Raw genomic sequence first — 13,512 nt, 5'->3', positions numbered from 1 at the left:
GTTCATCAATATTATGGCACTAGCCACAGCTAATAAAAAAATTGGGGGACTGGAGAGAGATCCTTATGGCTATGTTTTAGGAACAAACAACTGTTTTGCTTTTTCTGTTTCACTAACAATGTCTGCACTTTTCTCTAAACTTCTGTACATTTTACATGAGACTCAATGGATATAATCAGCAGGAAAGAAGACTAGCAGTGAGCAGCAGCATAAACAATTGGATTTAAATCTTAATGAGGGAAAGCAACATCATGAAAGTAGGAAAAATACAAGATCCCAAAAAGGCTATTGATACTGTGGCAGCTGTGACTGAGCCAGCAGGTTTCCTCATAATGAAGAACCCATTGAAATGAATTACTGCCCTCCCACAACCCTCCCCTTCTTCTCCATCTATGCATATGCACAAAATTTTGCAAATTGTAGTTTTGTCACAACTGATTTCATTTGAAGATAAAATTTTTTTTCACTTTTAAAAAGTACTAGAAGCTTTCAGAGGAATGCTTAATATTTTCTTTAATGCATGGCCTTGTTTGTGTAAGCAATTTGTCTAACGTTACTTGTATGTTTTCTATCATGATTTAAGGTTTTTTGCTAAATCTTAGTAGAAAAGAGCTATAGCATTACAACAGAGGGGTATTCTTATAAGGGCTTTGATATATTATAGATGCAATAGCATGATTTTAATCTAAATAATAAATTTCTTAACTGCACTAATACCTAGATATTAAGTGACGTCTCTTAATTTTGTGAGTATCTGTATAGCATACTGAAATTAAGAGGGGAAGCATCAGTTAAAATTTCTTGCAGGTCTATGGAAGTACTCCCTTTTATTCTTTGAAAGGGATATAGTATGGTAGAATCACAAAATGGATGCCAAATATATAAGGAAAAGGTATTGCATGCTGGTTTTTTGTTTTGGTTTTTATTATTATTTATTTATTCGTTCGTTCGTTCATTTATTTGTTTATTTATGCTTGCTTGCTTGCTTATTGTTTGGTAGTGCTTGAACCTGACTTCCTGGTACAGCTGGGTTCCACCAAAACTATGTAGTTTATGGGGAAGATCTGTGAGTGCAGAAAGTGGAAGTTGCTGAGCCCAGGCTAGGAAACTCACTTTGTGAGAGATGAAAGTTTGAAACTGCTTTGAAAGACACCTGCAGAACATGCTGATTGCCTTTGCTCTTCCTCAACAATTTACAACCCTGTATGCACATTTCTACTCAAGCAAGCTAGTATTAAAGCATAAGAAAAAGGTGAATGACTTTTTTAAGTAGTGATGGGAGGAATTAAAGTACACTACTTGGCACACCCACTGCAGGCACTGTGATTTGGGAAGCAGAGAGGTACTTAGCTTGATACTTTGCAAGTTGACATTTGCTCTATAAAGTTTACAGGCTTTTGTTTAACTTTTAGTTAGTGATTCAAGGGTAAATAATTAAATAAGTGGTTAATTAGCTAATTTGCAATTGCCTACTAATAGAACTGTAGCCATACATATTAAAAACCCCACCATAGATCTCTATTTTACCTTATGTATTGGGTTTGCATGCCAAGGTTTTGGTAGTTGCTGGGTGGGGGGGGTTGGTGGGTGGGTGTTACAGGGGTGGCTTCTGTGAGAAGCTGCTGGAAGCTTCCCCCATGTCTGATAAAGCCAATGCCAGCCGTCTCCAAGACAGACTCACTGCTGGCCAAGGCTAAAGTAATCAGCTACAGTGGTAGCACCTCTGGGATGACACATTTAAGAAGGAGGGGGAAAAAAAGTGCACCAGCAGTCAGAAGACAGTAGTAAGAGAATAAGTGAGTGAAACAACTCTGCAGACACTAAGAAGGAGGGGCAGGAGGTGATCCAGGCACTGCAGCAGAGATACCTCTGCAGCCTGTGGTGAAGGCCATGGCAGGCTGTGCCCCCAGCCCATGGAAGTTAACAGTGGAGCAGATATCCACCTGCATCCTGTGGAGGACCCCATCCTGGAGCAGGTTGATGCCTGAAGGAGTCTATGACCTCGTGGGAAGTCCATGCTGGAGCAGAATCCTGGCAGGACTTGTGGAGAGAGAGGCCCAAACTGGAGTGGGTTTGCTGGTAGGATTTGTGACCCCACGGGAGACACACTAAAGCAGTTTGTTCTTGAAGGACTGCACCCTGTGGAAAGCCCCCATGCTAGAGCAGCCCATGAAGAACTGTAGCCCATAGGAAAAACTCATGTTGGAGAAGTTTGTGGAGGACTGTCCTCCATGGCAGGGACCTCATGCTGAAGCAGGTGAAGAGTGTGAGGAGTCTTCCCCCTGAGGAGGATGGAGCAACAGAAACAATGTGTGATGACTGACTACAACCCCCACTCCCCATCCCCCTGTGCTGCTGGGGGAGGAGAGGTAGAGAAATAGGGAGTGAAGTTGAGCCCAGGGTCATGGTTTAACTCCAGCTGGCAACTAAGCACCACACAGCCACCCGCTCTGCTCCAGTGGGATTGGGGAAAGTTGGAAGAGTAGAAATGAGAAAACTTGTAGTTTGAAATAAAGACAGTTTAATAGGTAAAGCAAAAGCCACGCACGCAAGCAAAGCAAATTAAGGAATTAATTCACCACTTCCCATCAGCAGGCAGGCATTCAACCATCTCCAGGGAAGCAGGGCTCCATCATGTGTAACAAACACCATCACTCAAAGTCCCCGCCTTCCTTCTACTCCCAACACTATATGTTGAGCATGATGTCATATGATATGGAATATCCCTTTGGTCAGTTTGGGGCCAGCTGTCCTGGCTGTGTCCTCTCCCAGCTTCTTGCCCACTGTGAAGCTGCTCACTGGTGGGGTGGTGTGAGAAACAGAAAAGTCCTTGACTCTGTGTAAACACTGCTCAGCAATAACAAAAACATCCCTGCATTACTAACATTGTTTCAAGCAGAATTTCAAAACATAGCCCCGTACTAGCTACTAGGAAGAAAATTGACTCTATCCCAGCCAAAACCAGCACACTCAGGAAGAAGGGAGGGGTGGAGGGGGAGGTGTGTTAAGATTTGGGTTTATTTCTGATTATCCTACTCTGATGTGATTAGTAATAAATTACATTAATTTTCCCTAAGTGGAGTCTGTTTTGCCCATGACAGTAATTGCTGAGTGATGCCTTCCCTGTCCTTATCTTGACCCATGAGCCTTTTATTTTCTCTCCCCTGTCCAGCTAAGGAGAGGGAGTGATAGAGCAGTTTTGGTGGGCACCTGACATCCAGCCAGGGTCAACCCACCCCACCTTAATTCTGCTTTTGTAACCTCATCTGTTATTGCAAGAATCTTAATTCTTCACCATTCATTTAATCTTATTTTTAAGCTTTGTACCTGGGAAACAACTGTTACTACGTCCTTTCTATTTCAATTTGAAAGAAAAGGCTGTTGATTGGTTTGGGTTTCTCCTTGCATTTTCCAGTAGCTGGTTACAAATGATGAAGGAACTGTATGAAAAAATTCATCAGACTCTTTATAGTTTCTTCTGTGGTTCCTAAACTTTAAGGTGGTGATTTGCTGTTGTAAATACAGCAGGAAAGTCACACAGCAGAGTTTTATGCAGTACTTTGAATCACAAGGAATATAAACAGGACCATTTATAAAAGTTGAACAATCAGTAAGAACATCTGTGCTATAAATAGCAGGTTATTTAGTCAGATATGTAATTTTTGAAGAGGCAGATGTTCACAATTATATCACTAAAGAGGGAATCGGCCTTCGCAAATTTACCTTGTTTTCATACTGCTTGCTTACTAGATTTAAAAATAAACTGCTGGCATGGTTTAACCCTGGCTGGTTATTAAGTACTACCCAGCTGCTCACTCACTCCCTTCTCACCCAGGGGGATGAGGAGGAGAGTTGGAAAAGAATGAAAGTTTGAGGGTTGAATTGTAAGAACAATTTAATAAATGAAATAGAATAAAAATGAAAGAACAATAATAACAATGATGACAATAACAGTTATAATAAAAAGGGGGAGGGAAAGAATAAAATCCAGAGGGAAAGAATAAAATCCAGAGGGAAAGAAAAAAAGGAACACATGGTGCACAATGCTCACTACCTGCCGACTGATGCACACCAGTGCTCAAGAAATGATCCCAAACCCCCCCGTTTATATACAGAGATTGACATCTCATGGTATGGAATACCTCTTTGGCTAGTTTGGGCCAGCTGTCCTGGCTGTGTCCCTTCCCAATTCCTTGTGCCTCTCTGGTCTTTTTACTGGCAGGGCCTGAGAAACTGAGAAGTCCTTGACTTAGTATAATCATTACCTAGCAACAACTAAAAAATCCTGTGTGCTATCAACACTGTTCTCACATCATATCCAAAACACAGCACCGTACTATCTCCTAAGAAGATAATTAACTCCATCCCAGCTGAAACAGAGATAACTGCAAAAGAAAGACCGCCTGACCCTTTTTTTTGTTGCTTGTTTGAGTATTAATCTCCTTGTTGATTCTGTACATTATAAAGTGAAAAATAACATGTGGAATGGATGGTCCCTTAATTAAGGAAATGTTTCAGTAAACAGAAGAGGTAGGTTTTGTTTTCTTCTGTGTCCATAACTAATTACTTCAGCCAGTTCCTGATTTCTTATCTGTAAAGTGAGTCTGTCTAAAGTGAGGATGATAGTAAACCTCTGCCTATTGGATATTTACAGAATAGCAGCACAAAGGACATAAGATCCCTTGGTAATATGATGATAAAGACAAGTAAGTATCCAAATGGGAAAGTTAGAAGGAAGCAGTGGACTAAGCTGTGACTTTTATCTGTCAACAAAAAATCTAGCATATAAACTAAACAAAAGCAACATGTGATTTGAAAGAAGGTATTTTGTTTATTTATAATTTCAAACATAGGACTGTTCCAGTGAATAGTTATAAGTATCTTCTTCGTATTAGTTTCTGTCTGAAGTATCGATCAAAAATACTGCTGGGAAATTAAGTCCTTTGCTAAAATAAATTCTTAGAGTAAATGTCATGGTGTTCACTGTGTGACTGAGACTTACAAAATCATCGGGGGGGGGGGGGGTTGGACATCCAGTTTCAAATGATTTTATTTTGTAATTCGGAGTTATTTAATTGACCTTCCCTTAGACAGAATATTTCAAACAGAAAAAAAATATCTCAGCATAAATGTTTAAATGTTCCAGCCCTTAAGAGAATATTCTTTGTGAAGGGAAGGGTATGGTCCTGCAAATGCAAGTTTTTATCTTGTTGACTGATAACTCTTATCAGTGTTTATCTATGCTGCTGTCCACACATAAGTTGACTAGGTGATATGTGATTTAGCTAGGCAGTTATTACCCTGTTGGTCTTCAGTTGCAAGTGACAAATGGATGTTGTGATTATAAATGAGCTGAAAGTGTTCAATATGTTGCATTACAAAAACTACTGGTGTTTAAGAGGCCTTGAAAGAATGTGGATGCCATATCATTTGGAAAAGTAAATTGTAAATTAAATCTGTAAATGTAAAACTATTTCAGGTCACTAGAATGGCTTCATAGAAGTTTATCACATTTTTGTGGTAAAACATTGTCATTCCTAGATGAGAGCACTCCTGTGTCATTGCATCTATTTCAGCTAAGCCTCATGATATTCCAGGACAGGTGCTCTGTAGGAAACTGGCTGGGACAAAACCAGCATTTTATCTTAGTAGTCCTTGATACAAGGCTGCAATATTTTCTGAGCAGTCTGTAGAGATTCCTGCTTTAACCCTGAATTTTCACTCAGCTGACAGTGGCTATAGTTTTTAGTCTGACATTCTTCAAGCATTTACTTGCACTCCACTTCTTCAGACATTTTTCATTTATTGTCTTGTGTGTGGTTCTTCATTTAGTTTGTCAGTTCCTGATCCTCGAAGATGTTGTGTATGCTTCATTCTGGACTCTGAGGAGAGTTCTGTTTAAAGAACAGATTAAAAATTACCGAACTGTAGATTATGAAGGGAATTGTATGGAGTGTTATCAGTATCCCTTCTCTGTCTCAACAAGTGTTAGTCTTCAACAAGATTTTTCAGAGTTGTAAACTAAAATCCATCTTCAGAATTTTAGATAATTTGCTTCAAATGCTTTCCTTCTTTTTATGCCGTGTGTAGCTTAGACATAATAAATTGTTTGAGTATCAGCTTTTTCTATTCATATTTCACTGCCTTTGCAGCACAAAATACAATGAGTTTTGGTAGGGCTTTGACATGGATGAGGACTACAAGCAGTGCTTGCCTGCATCATTGTTGCTGTCCTCTGGCACTGCTTTCAGATGTCATTAACAAAAGTTTCCGAAAGAGCAGATGGATTCAATCTATGGTAAATAACTGTTTTAAATATAAGTTATCCAAAAATTTATGATTCATATCACAAAATGCACATTATTATGGGTTTTAGGGATACTCTTAACAGTCATGGAATTGTAAAGTTTGCTAATCTGTGGGCACAGCCCCTTTCTGATATGTGAGATCATTTCTGTACTACCTTCTGTTGAACTATTCATTGTACTTCAAGGAATTCACCTTGCTTTGTGTAGTCGCATTCAGTATACCTACTTTGTCCCAAACCTCACACTCATTCTGGTCAAAATACCTTTGCCAAGCCAGTCTAGCTGTGCTCCCCGACCTTTCTCTGATCTCCATCCTTGTTCTACCCTTCCCTACAAATCAGTCTACTTTTAGTGGTTCTCTGGTAGATAATGTAAGTTCTTTATCCAGCTCTTGTCGATCTTTCTTACCCTTCTAGCTTCCTATCTTAATATCCCTTGCTTTCTCTTTACAATATCTCCCATTATTTGTTATCTTGCTTCTTCCTTGCTTCAGTCTGATCTTTTGGCTCCCACTAATCAATTCCGATTTACTGTATATATTTTTATTTCCAGTTTCTTTCCATGAATCATACATACATATGGTTTTCTTCTGTCATATTTTATTCTGAATTAATGTCAGTCTCTGATACATCCATCCTTTTGATGCCACTTCTAATAGCTAACCAGATCCTTCTCTTCCTCTCATTTCCATCACTGGCCCTTAGCCTGCAATCCCGCCCTTCCTTTTCTTGTTTCATTGCATAATCTGCCATGACTGTTCTTCCCCTGGGCTCTTAAACCCAGTACCTATGTGTCAAATATTTTCTCTCTCTTTTTTTTCCACTTATAACCTTCCTATCCAGTCAAACATAGGTCATAGCTTTATTTTCACACTTGAACCTCTGCCTTTAACTTGCACAATTTCCAGTGACCACAAAACTTTACCAAGACATTTCTGTTCCCAGATCTCTTCTTCCCAATTTCCTGCAGTCCCATGCAGCTGCTACCACTCAGTGAGACACTGGGGTGGCAGGAGAAGTGAGCACTAGTGACAGTAGGTTGAAATGATGGCTGAAAGCAACAGATCATCAGGAGTCATCAAGGTAGCTGGGGAAGGAGGATATGGATTTCTATAGGAGGTCTACAGTAATGACCATTAGGGATTAAGTACACTTGCCAAAGTGATGATGAAATAAATTCTGAGCAACATTGCTGTTCCTTTTGGTTTTTTATATCAATTCCTTTGTCTCAGTTCAATGATATTTCTGCTTGATTTTTTTCTGAACACCAGTTAGTTCACTGGAGAGCTTAAACTATGCCTTTGGGCTCTGGGCATTACTAATTATTACAACATAAGCAAAAATTATGGCTAATAGATTTCCCCTGTGGCCCTCCATGAAATTTGCAGTATTTTGGCATCATTCTGTGTAATTCAGCAGCCCGAATGTTCCATATTTCATGCCATTTTAAAGCTGATCTCTTTGGAGGTTCATATATACTATATATTATTGAAATTAACTACAGCTAAAAAAATGGCAGTAAGCTCCCTGGTAATCAGAAGATAAAGGTATGACCTGTTATACTCAAAATCTTGTTATGGGGAAAAGCCTACGTTTTAAGTGTCTAGCCAAGAATTTACTGTTAATATAACTGACACATTAGCAGTTTAGTAAAAGAATTACTAGACCAGATAAATTAGTTACAGGAAAAAAAGAAGAAAAAGGAAGAATATGTGGAAGCTACTATACAGAAAAACAGTATGGTTAGAATTGTTGTAGACACACTTCCCACTATAACCTATTCCCTGGTGCTACAGTCATGCTTTCGCTGGCAGTGCTTCAGTTTGGTGTTTGTATGTTGGGGGAGATACTGCAGGCCATCAGCAGCTGGAGTTCTTCAACAGGAAGACTGTGATACTGATTTCTTCCTCACTCTTAAGATCCACGTAGAATCATTTTTGTGGGTAACACATTTTTACACCCTGCTGTTGGTCAAATTTAAGTTACACGTGATTCTACTGTATATACTTCATTTTACGTGTAGTTACTATTTTTTTTGCTCTTTTACTGAAAATCGTTTTTGCTCAGCTCTGAGTTACAAGTTTTTTAACTGATCACTGGTGAGTTGTGTATAGCTTTAGACAGCGCACAGGTTGTCACCCTCTTAGTGTACCATGCCTCTGCTTCTCTAACTATATCCTGTGTCCCCACCTCTCAAGGCCTCTGTTTGTCTATACATCACCATACTAGAGACCTAAATATCTTATTCTATAGAGAATAATTGCTTGTTATAAGTACCTATATAAAGGTATGATTGTACCATAAAAAGATAATAGGAAATTATAAACATAATTCTAAAGTAAAATAATTCCCCTGTACCCACTTGACCAGAGGGGAAATAAAAAAAAAAAAAAAGCTGTTAAACCTAAAGAAAGTAAAAACCAAGCTGCAGGCAGGTCAAAAAAAGGTTGAGATGACACAAACCTGACAAACCTTGGTCCTGAGGACTTACAAACTCAGTAAAAAGTCTGTAACCTGTTACTAGCAAAGGCAACACTGTATTACCGGGCCACAGGTTTATACATCATATGGCAAATATTTTCTGTTTAGAATTATAGTACTGAGGAGATAAATTTAAAGTTTTGTCTGAATGGCATAATATGTTTAGGACTCACCTGCTGTTGGTAAGGTCTCCTAGGATATTTAAAATTAAATAGTGCTTAAAAGGTTACTGGAGATGACTTTAGTATTCTTATCCAGTGGTCTTTTAGTCTTAACCAGCTTATGTTGCAATAACAGTATCATTTTTTCTTCAGTAGATTGAAAAAAAAAATATCCATATTTATTGTGCTTCTTTAGAGGTCAAATCCCCTTTTAAATTTAAACAGTGTTTTAGTAATTTATTTCATTTAGTTAGCCGTGTAACTGAATGTCACTGTGCTTATAAGGGATGCAGAATGTGGTGCCAAACAATTGTTTTACTCAACTATCCTAGCTTACTGATTTTTAACCTGGCTTTTGGGTTTTTTTTCCCTTTTTATATATTTTTTTCCAATAACCCCCCAAGTGAAAGAATGTATAAAAATGATATTTCAAGTAGAAATAATCTTGCTTAATTGAGAACTGTAGTTTAATATAATCTCAACAGATGACTACATTTTTCAGCTTCTTTAATGTAGGACCTAGTTTTGCTGCTTTTGTTGGGTAGCATTTCTTAGGAATATTGACTTGGATACCTTTAGCATCTGAACCTAGACACTTAAAGGAAGCATCTCAATTGGTAGTCTAATCAACCTTATCTCTCCATAGTGAATGAACAGAAACATCCCTCGTTAGGTGGTAATTGATATCATAGTTGCACCATAGGGTGACAAAATATGCATTAAAAGAAAAAGAAAAAGAGGGAGCTAGATACTGAAAGCTGAAAGAAGGAAATCAGGGTTGTGTGAAATGAATGAATAGTATGAAAAATATTTATAGATGTAAACCAAATTCTGCACTTTTGCACTTGTGAAATAAAACCACAACATCTACTGGATAATGATACAAACATCATAGTATGCTTAAGACACGTTTCAGTATAGTGTAGAGAGTTAGTATTGTAGCAGCAGTTACAGTCTCGGTGTGCTTGGTACTGACATAGTTATCAGTGAAGTTCAATACTGTCTTCCCTGTGAAAAAGTTCATAGGCTTATTTCGGTGGTGGATGTTTAGCCAGGTTTATTTTCTGCAATCCATGTCGTTACCATGCTTCTTCTGAAAAGATACTAATCTGTGTAAGCTTGACATGGTGCACTGCTGCAAATGTGCGGTGACTTGTACATCAATATAAAGTTAAGGTAATTATTTTGTATTGTTTTTATCAGTGAAAAATGTTTGCATGCAAGAAACAAATTTGTGTTAAACTCCACATGTATGTCAAACTATCCTATGCCTTTGCTTGACCCCTGGATCTGGCTTGGGTAATCATACTCCATCCTTATGTACAGGTATTGCAATCTTGGATTTTTTTTTTAAAAAGGTCTTTATTATTCACTTTTGACACAATTATGCATTGTGTGCTTTTTTTTTACTTCTTCAGGACATGTCTAAACATTTCACCTATATGTCACATGTTCTTGACGACCACACTGGTCAGGAAAACCTCTCTATGAAAAGTATTTGTAGTAGTAATGATTAAGGTTAGCAAGGTTTAGTTTCATTTCAAAACTTAGATTTAAACAAGTACATTCTATCTTCAGATGTAGTGTAAATTCAACATTTAAGAAGCTGCACTCAAGTTACATTCTTTTGCTAAAAATTTAATACAGTTGTCATGTAATATCTTTGGGGAAGTGTACTTTAAAATTACATTAATTTTGATGTGGAAACAAACGCATCTGAGGAATCAGTTTATGGTCATGCAAATTTTTAACATATTTGGCAAAAGGATACATTTTCTACTTGGATGTCTAAGTTCACTGGATTTTTAAAATAAAATTGTTCATTTTTGTTTGTTTTGTATATTGTGTGGTTCAGTAAAGTTTTATATTTATAAATGTATCAAATTTGAATTAGTTTATTGTGAGTGAACTTACTGAATCATCTATATGTTTCCTGATTGCAGCTTCCTTATGTACAATAGCATAAACTGGCTTATGATTATAGACTGTGTTTTTTAACTTCATGGTATTTCTGCATAAGAAGTCTGAATCTTCACTGAGGATTCCAAAAGTGTAATGTAAAGAATTCTGTACTAATTTTAATGGCATTCAAAGTTTGCACATATCATAAATAATGAGAGCTTGGTACATGACGTGTGTTTTATGTGGTTTTAATAATGTCCCTTTTTTTGGCATTTAGCTCCCTATTGCAGCTTAAACCCTGTCTTGAGAAATGGTGGAATTGTAAATAAAACAGGGGGTCCTGCTGGAAGTAAAGTTCGCTATTACTGCAAACCTGGCTATAGAATGATTGGTCACAGTAACGCGACATGTAGGCGCCACCAAAATGGCATGTATCAGTGGGATTCTCCTGTGCCAATCTGCCAAGGTAAGATAATGTTTTCTTTTTGAGTATGCTTCTGTAATGTCATTGCAAAGAATATTTTACAAAACAGATACAGCATTGTCAATACTGCTGTATGCCAAGAGACACACTGACATAATGAATTTATCCAAATACATATTGAATTGTGTACTTAATATGTGCAGAGCTGAAGTATTAAGAAGTAATGTAGTCAAATACAGACCAAATGAAAAATACATTTTCAGCACTTTTTTGTTTAGTAAAATACATATCTAAACAGTCCACGGCTCATAGTATTGTTGTATTACAGAACTTTTAAATAAAAATTCAGTAGTTTTCTGGCATGCATTTGATTATTTTAGAAAATCGCTTTATAAGCAATGCTTAAAGACAGAAAACTGTATCTGAACATAATAAGGTGTGTAAAGAGTTCTGAATAATAGAGAGAACAGTTCTTTGAACAATTTAAGAAAACAGTCACCAATTTTAAGGGCAGAATGGAATAATTCACAGAAAGTTAGAGGGAGGAAAAATGTGCAGATGTGTGTAGGACTTGACATGAGGTCCAGGACTTTATCATGGATAACCAGGGAACAGAGTCCCAGCCAGTAATAAATTCTGAACAAAAATTAAGCAGACTAAAAAAAATAACAAAATACTTCAGACACTGTGTCCTTGTTATTTTATACTATGTGCAAGAAATAGCTGTGAAATTTTAGCAATGCAGCATGTTCACAAATACATTTTATTCTTTAATTTTAAGCCGTATTTATAATTTCAGTAATGTATGTGGCTGTGTGTACATAGATTTCTGTTAGCAGCAGGGGAAAAAAGATTTTGGAGATAGTAAATGAGTTTAATCTTTACTATAAAGATCTTATTAATGTAGAATTCCTCAATTTTAATATGCCACTGTTATAACTGTGACACAATTATTCCAAACTTGTATGTCTGGATGAAGCATATAGTGTTCAATAAACTCTGAAATGGAAAGTATGTTTCTAAGGTTATTAAATATGTGTTACCAAAATACATGCATTCTCTCTGAAAATTCATTAAAATTACACCTTTGGTCCAGCTCAAGGATTCCATTATAGAATGTTTCCCAATAAAAATGCTTTTGATTAAGTCTGAAATTTCTGTAAAACCAGTCCTGCAGGGTTATATTTGTATATTAATAACTTGACTGTGTCAGAGGTAACATTTGAAATCAAATGTGATTGTATTATCAAAAAAGAGGAGTTATTTTTTGCATATTTAATATAACAAGATCAGTTTTAATATGAACACATATAATAAGGGTTAATCTGGTAGGGTCAGAAGATATTTTTCAATTCTGGTCTTCCCAAGTGCAGATGCATGTAATAATGGACAATGTATGAAGAACTTGACTCCTATGTAGGACATTTGAAAGTATTGTGATTGCTTTTATTTCATATGAGAAGGAAAAAGAGAAATGTGAGCCATGCTATGTTCAAAATATTTATAAGCAGCAAAAATAGCAATTTGTATGCAATAGCAGTAGATAGCTGCTGAGAGGACGTAGTACAGGCCCCAGTAATGATCCTGGCAACCACATGCGTCACCTTGGCCACTGCTTAGCTCGCGTCCAGATCCCTGTGCTGGGGGAGCGTAGAAAAAGAAGGCTGAGGCTCAGGGGTGAATAGGTGATAAGAGAAAATGAGAGAAAAGCTTGGCAAGAAGAGCAGTTAGCATAAAAAACCGAAAGCAATTTGTCAGGGTCCATATGGAGCAGGAGTGCAGGGCTGCAGATGTCTGGAGACGTGGTGGCAGTGCCAGTGTGACGGAGTGGCTGTGCTCCTCTGGGAGGTGTGAGCAAACACCCTTCTTTATCCCAACTGTTCTTCATAGACAGGACTCAGCCTTTGACTTTTTTCTTCCTGATTTTCTCCCACTCATTCTTAAGAGTTAAAAATAATTTTAAGGAGTCTTGAAGAACACTTGGCTGCTCTTCACCATTGGAGTTACTCCCTAGTAGGTTTATAAAAGAAAACTGGAGATGCCTACTTTAAGGAAGAAGTTCTCTTGTCTGGACTGTGGGTACTTGGAAAGGCTGGAAACCTATGACAGTCATGATAAAAAATATAGTTGAAGCCAACATTTCCTGCTTAAAATCCTGATTCCAACTACTGTTACTATTGATACCTCTGTGCTTGCTGAAGTGGATAGAACCACACTGCAGAGCTAGAGATCCTTGT

At 37.5% G+C, this 13,512-nt stretch overlaps 1 protein-coding gene across 1 annotated transcript in view; it reads left to right on the top strand.

Annotated features, from left to right (window-relative positions):
- Positions 1–13,512, top strand: part of CSMD1 (CUB and Sushi multiple domains 1) — a 1,210,601-nt gene that overhangs the window by 1,105,604 nt on the left and 91,485 nt on the right. Inside the window, exon 49 of the mRNA XM_037392820.1 lies at positions 11,129–11,317. Coding sequence (XP_037248717.1) covers positions 11,129–11,317 — 189 coding nt within the window. The remainder of the gene's footprint in view (positions 1–11,128; positions 11,318–13,512) is intronic.

This window comes from Falco rusticolus, chromosome 6, assembly GCF_015220075.1.
Source record: "Falco rusticolus isolate bFalRus1 chromosome 6, bFalRus1.pri, whole genome shotgun sequence".
In the NCBI taxonomy this organism is placed as follows: Eukaryota; Metazoa; Chordata; class Aves; order Falconiformes; family Falconidae; genus Falco; species Falco rusticolus.
The sequence above is the reverse complement of the archived record's forward strand: the minus strand, read 5'-3'. Positions and strand labels throughout refer to the sequence as shown.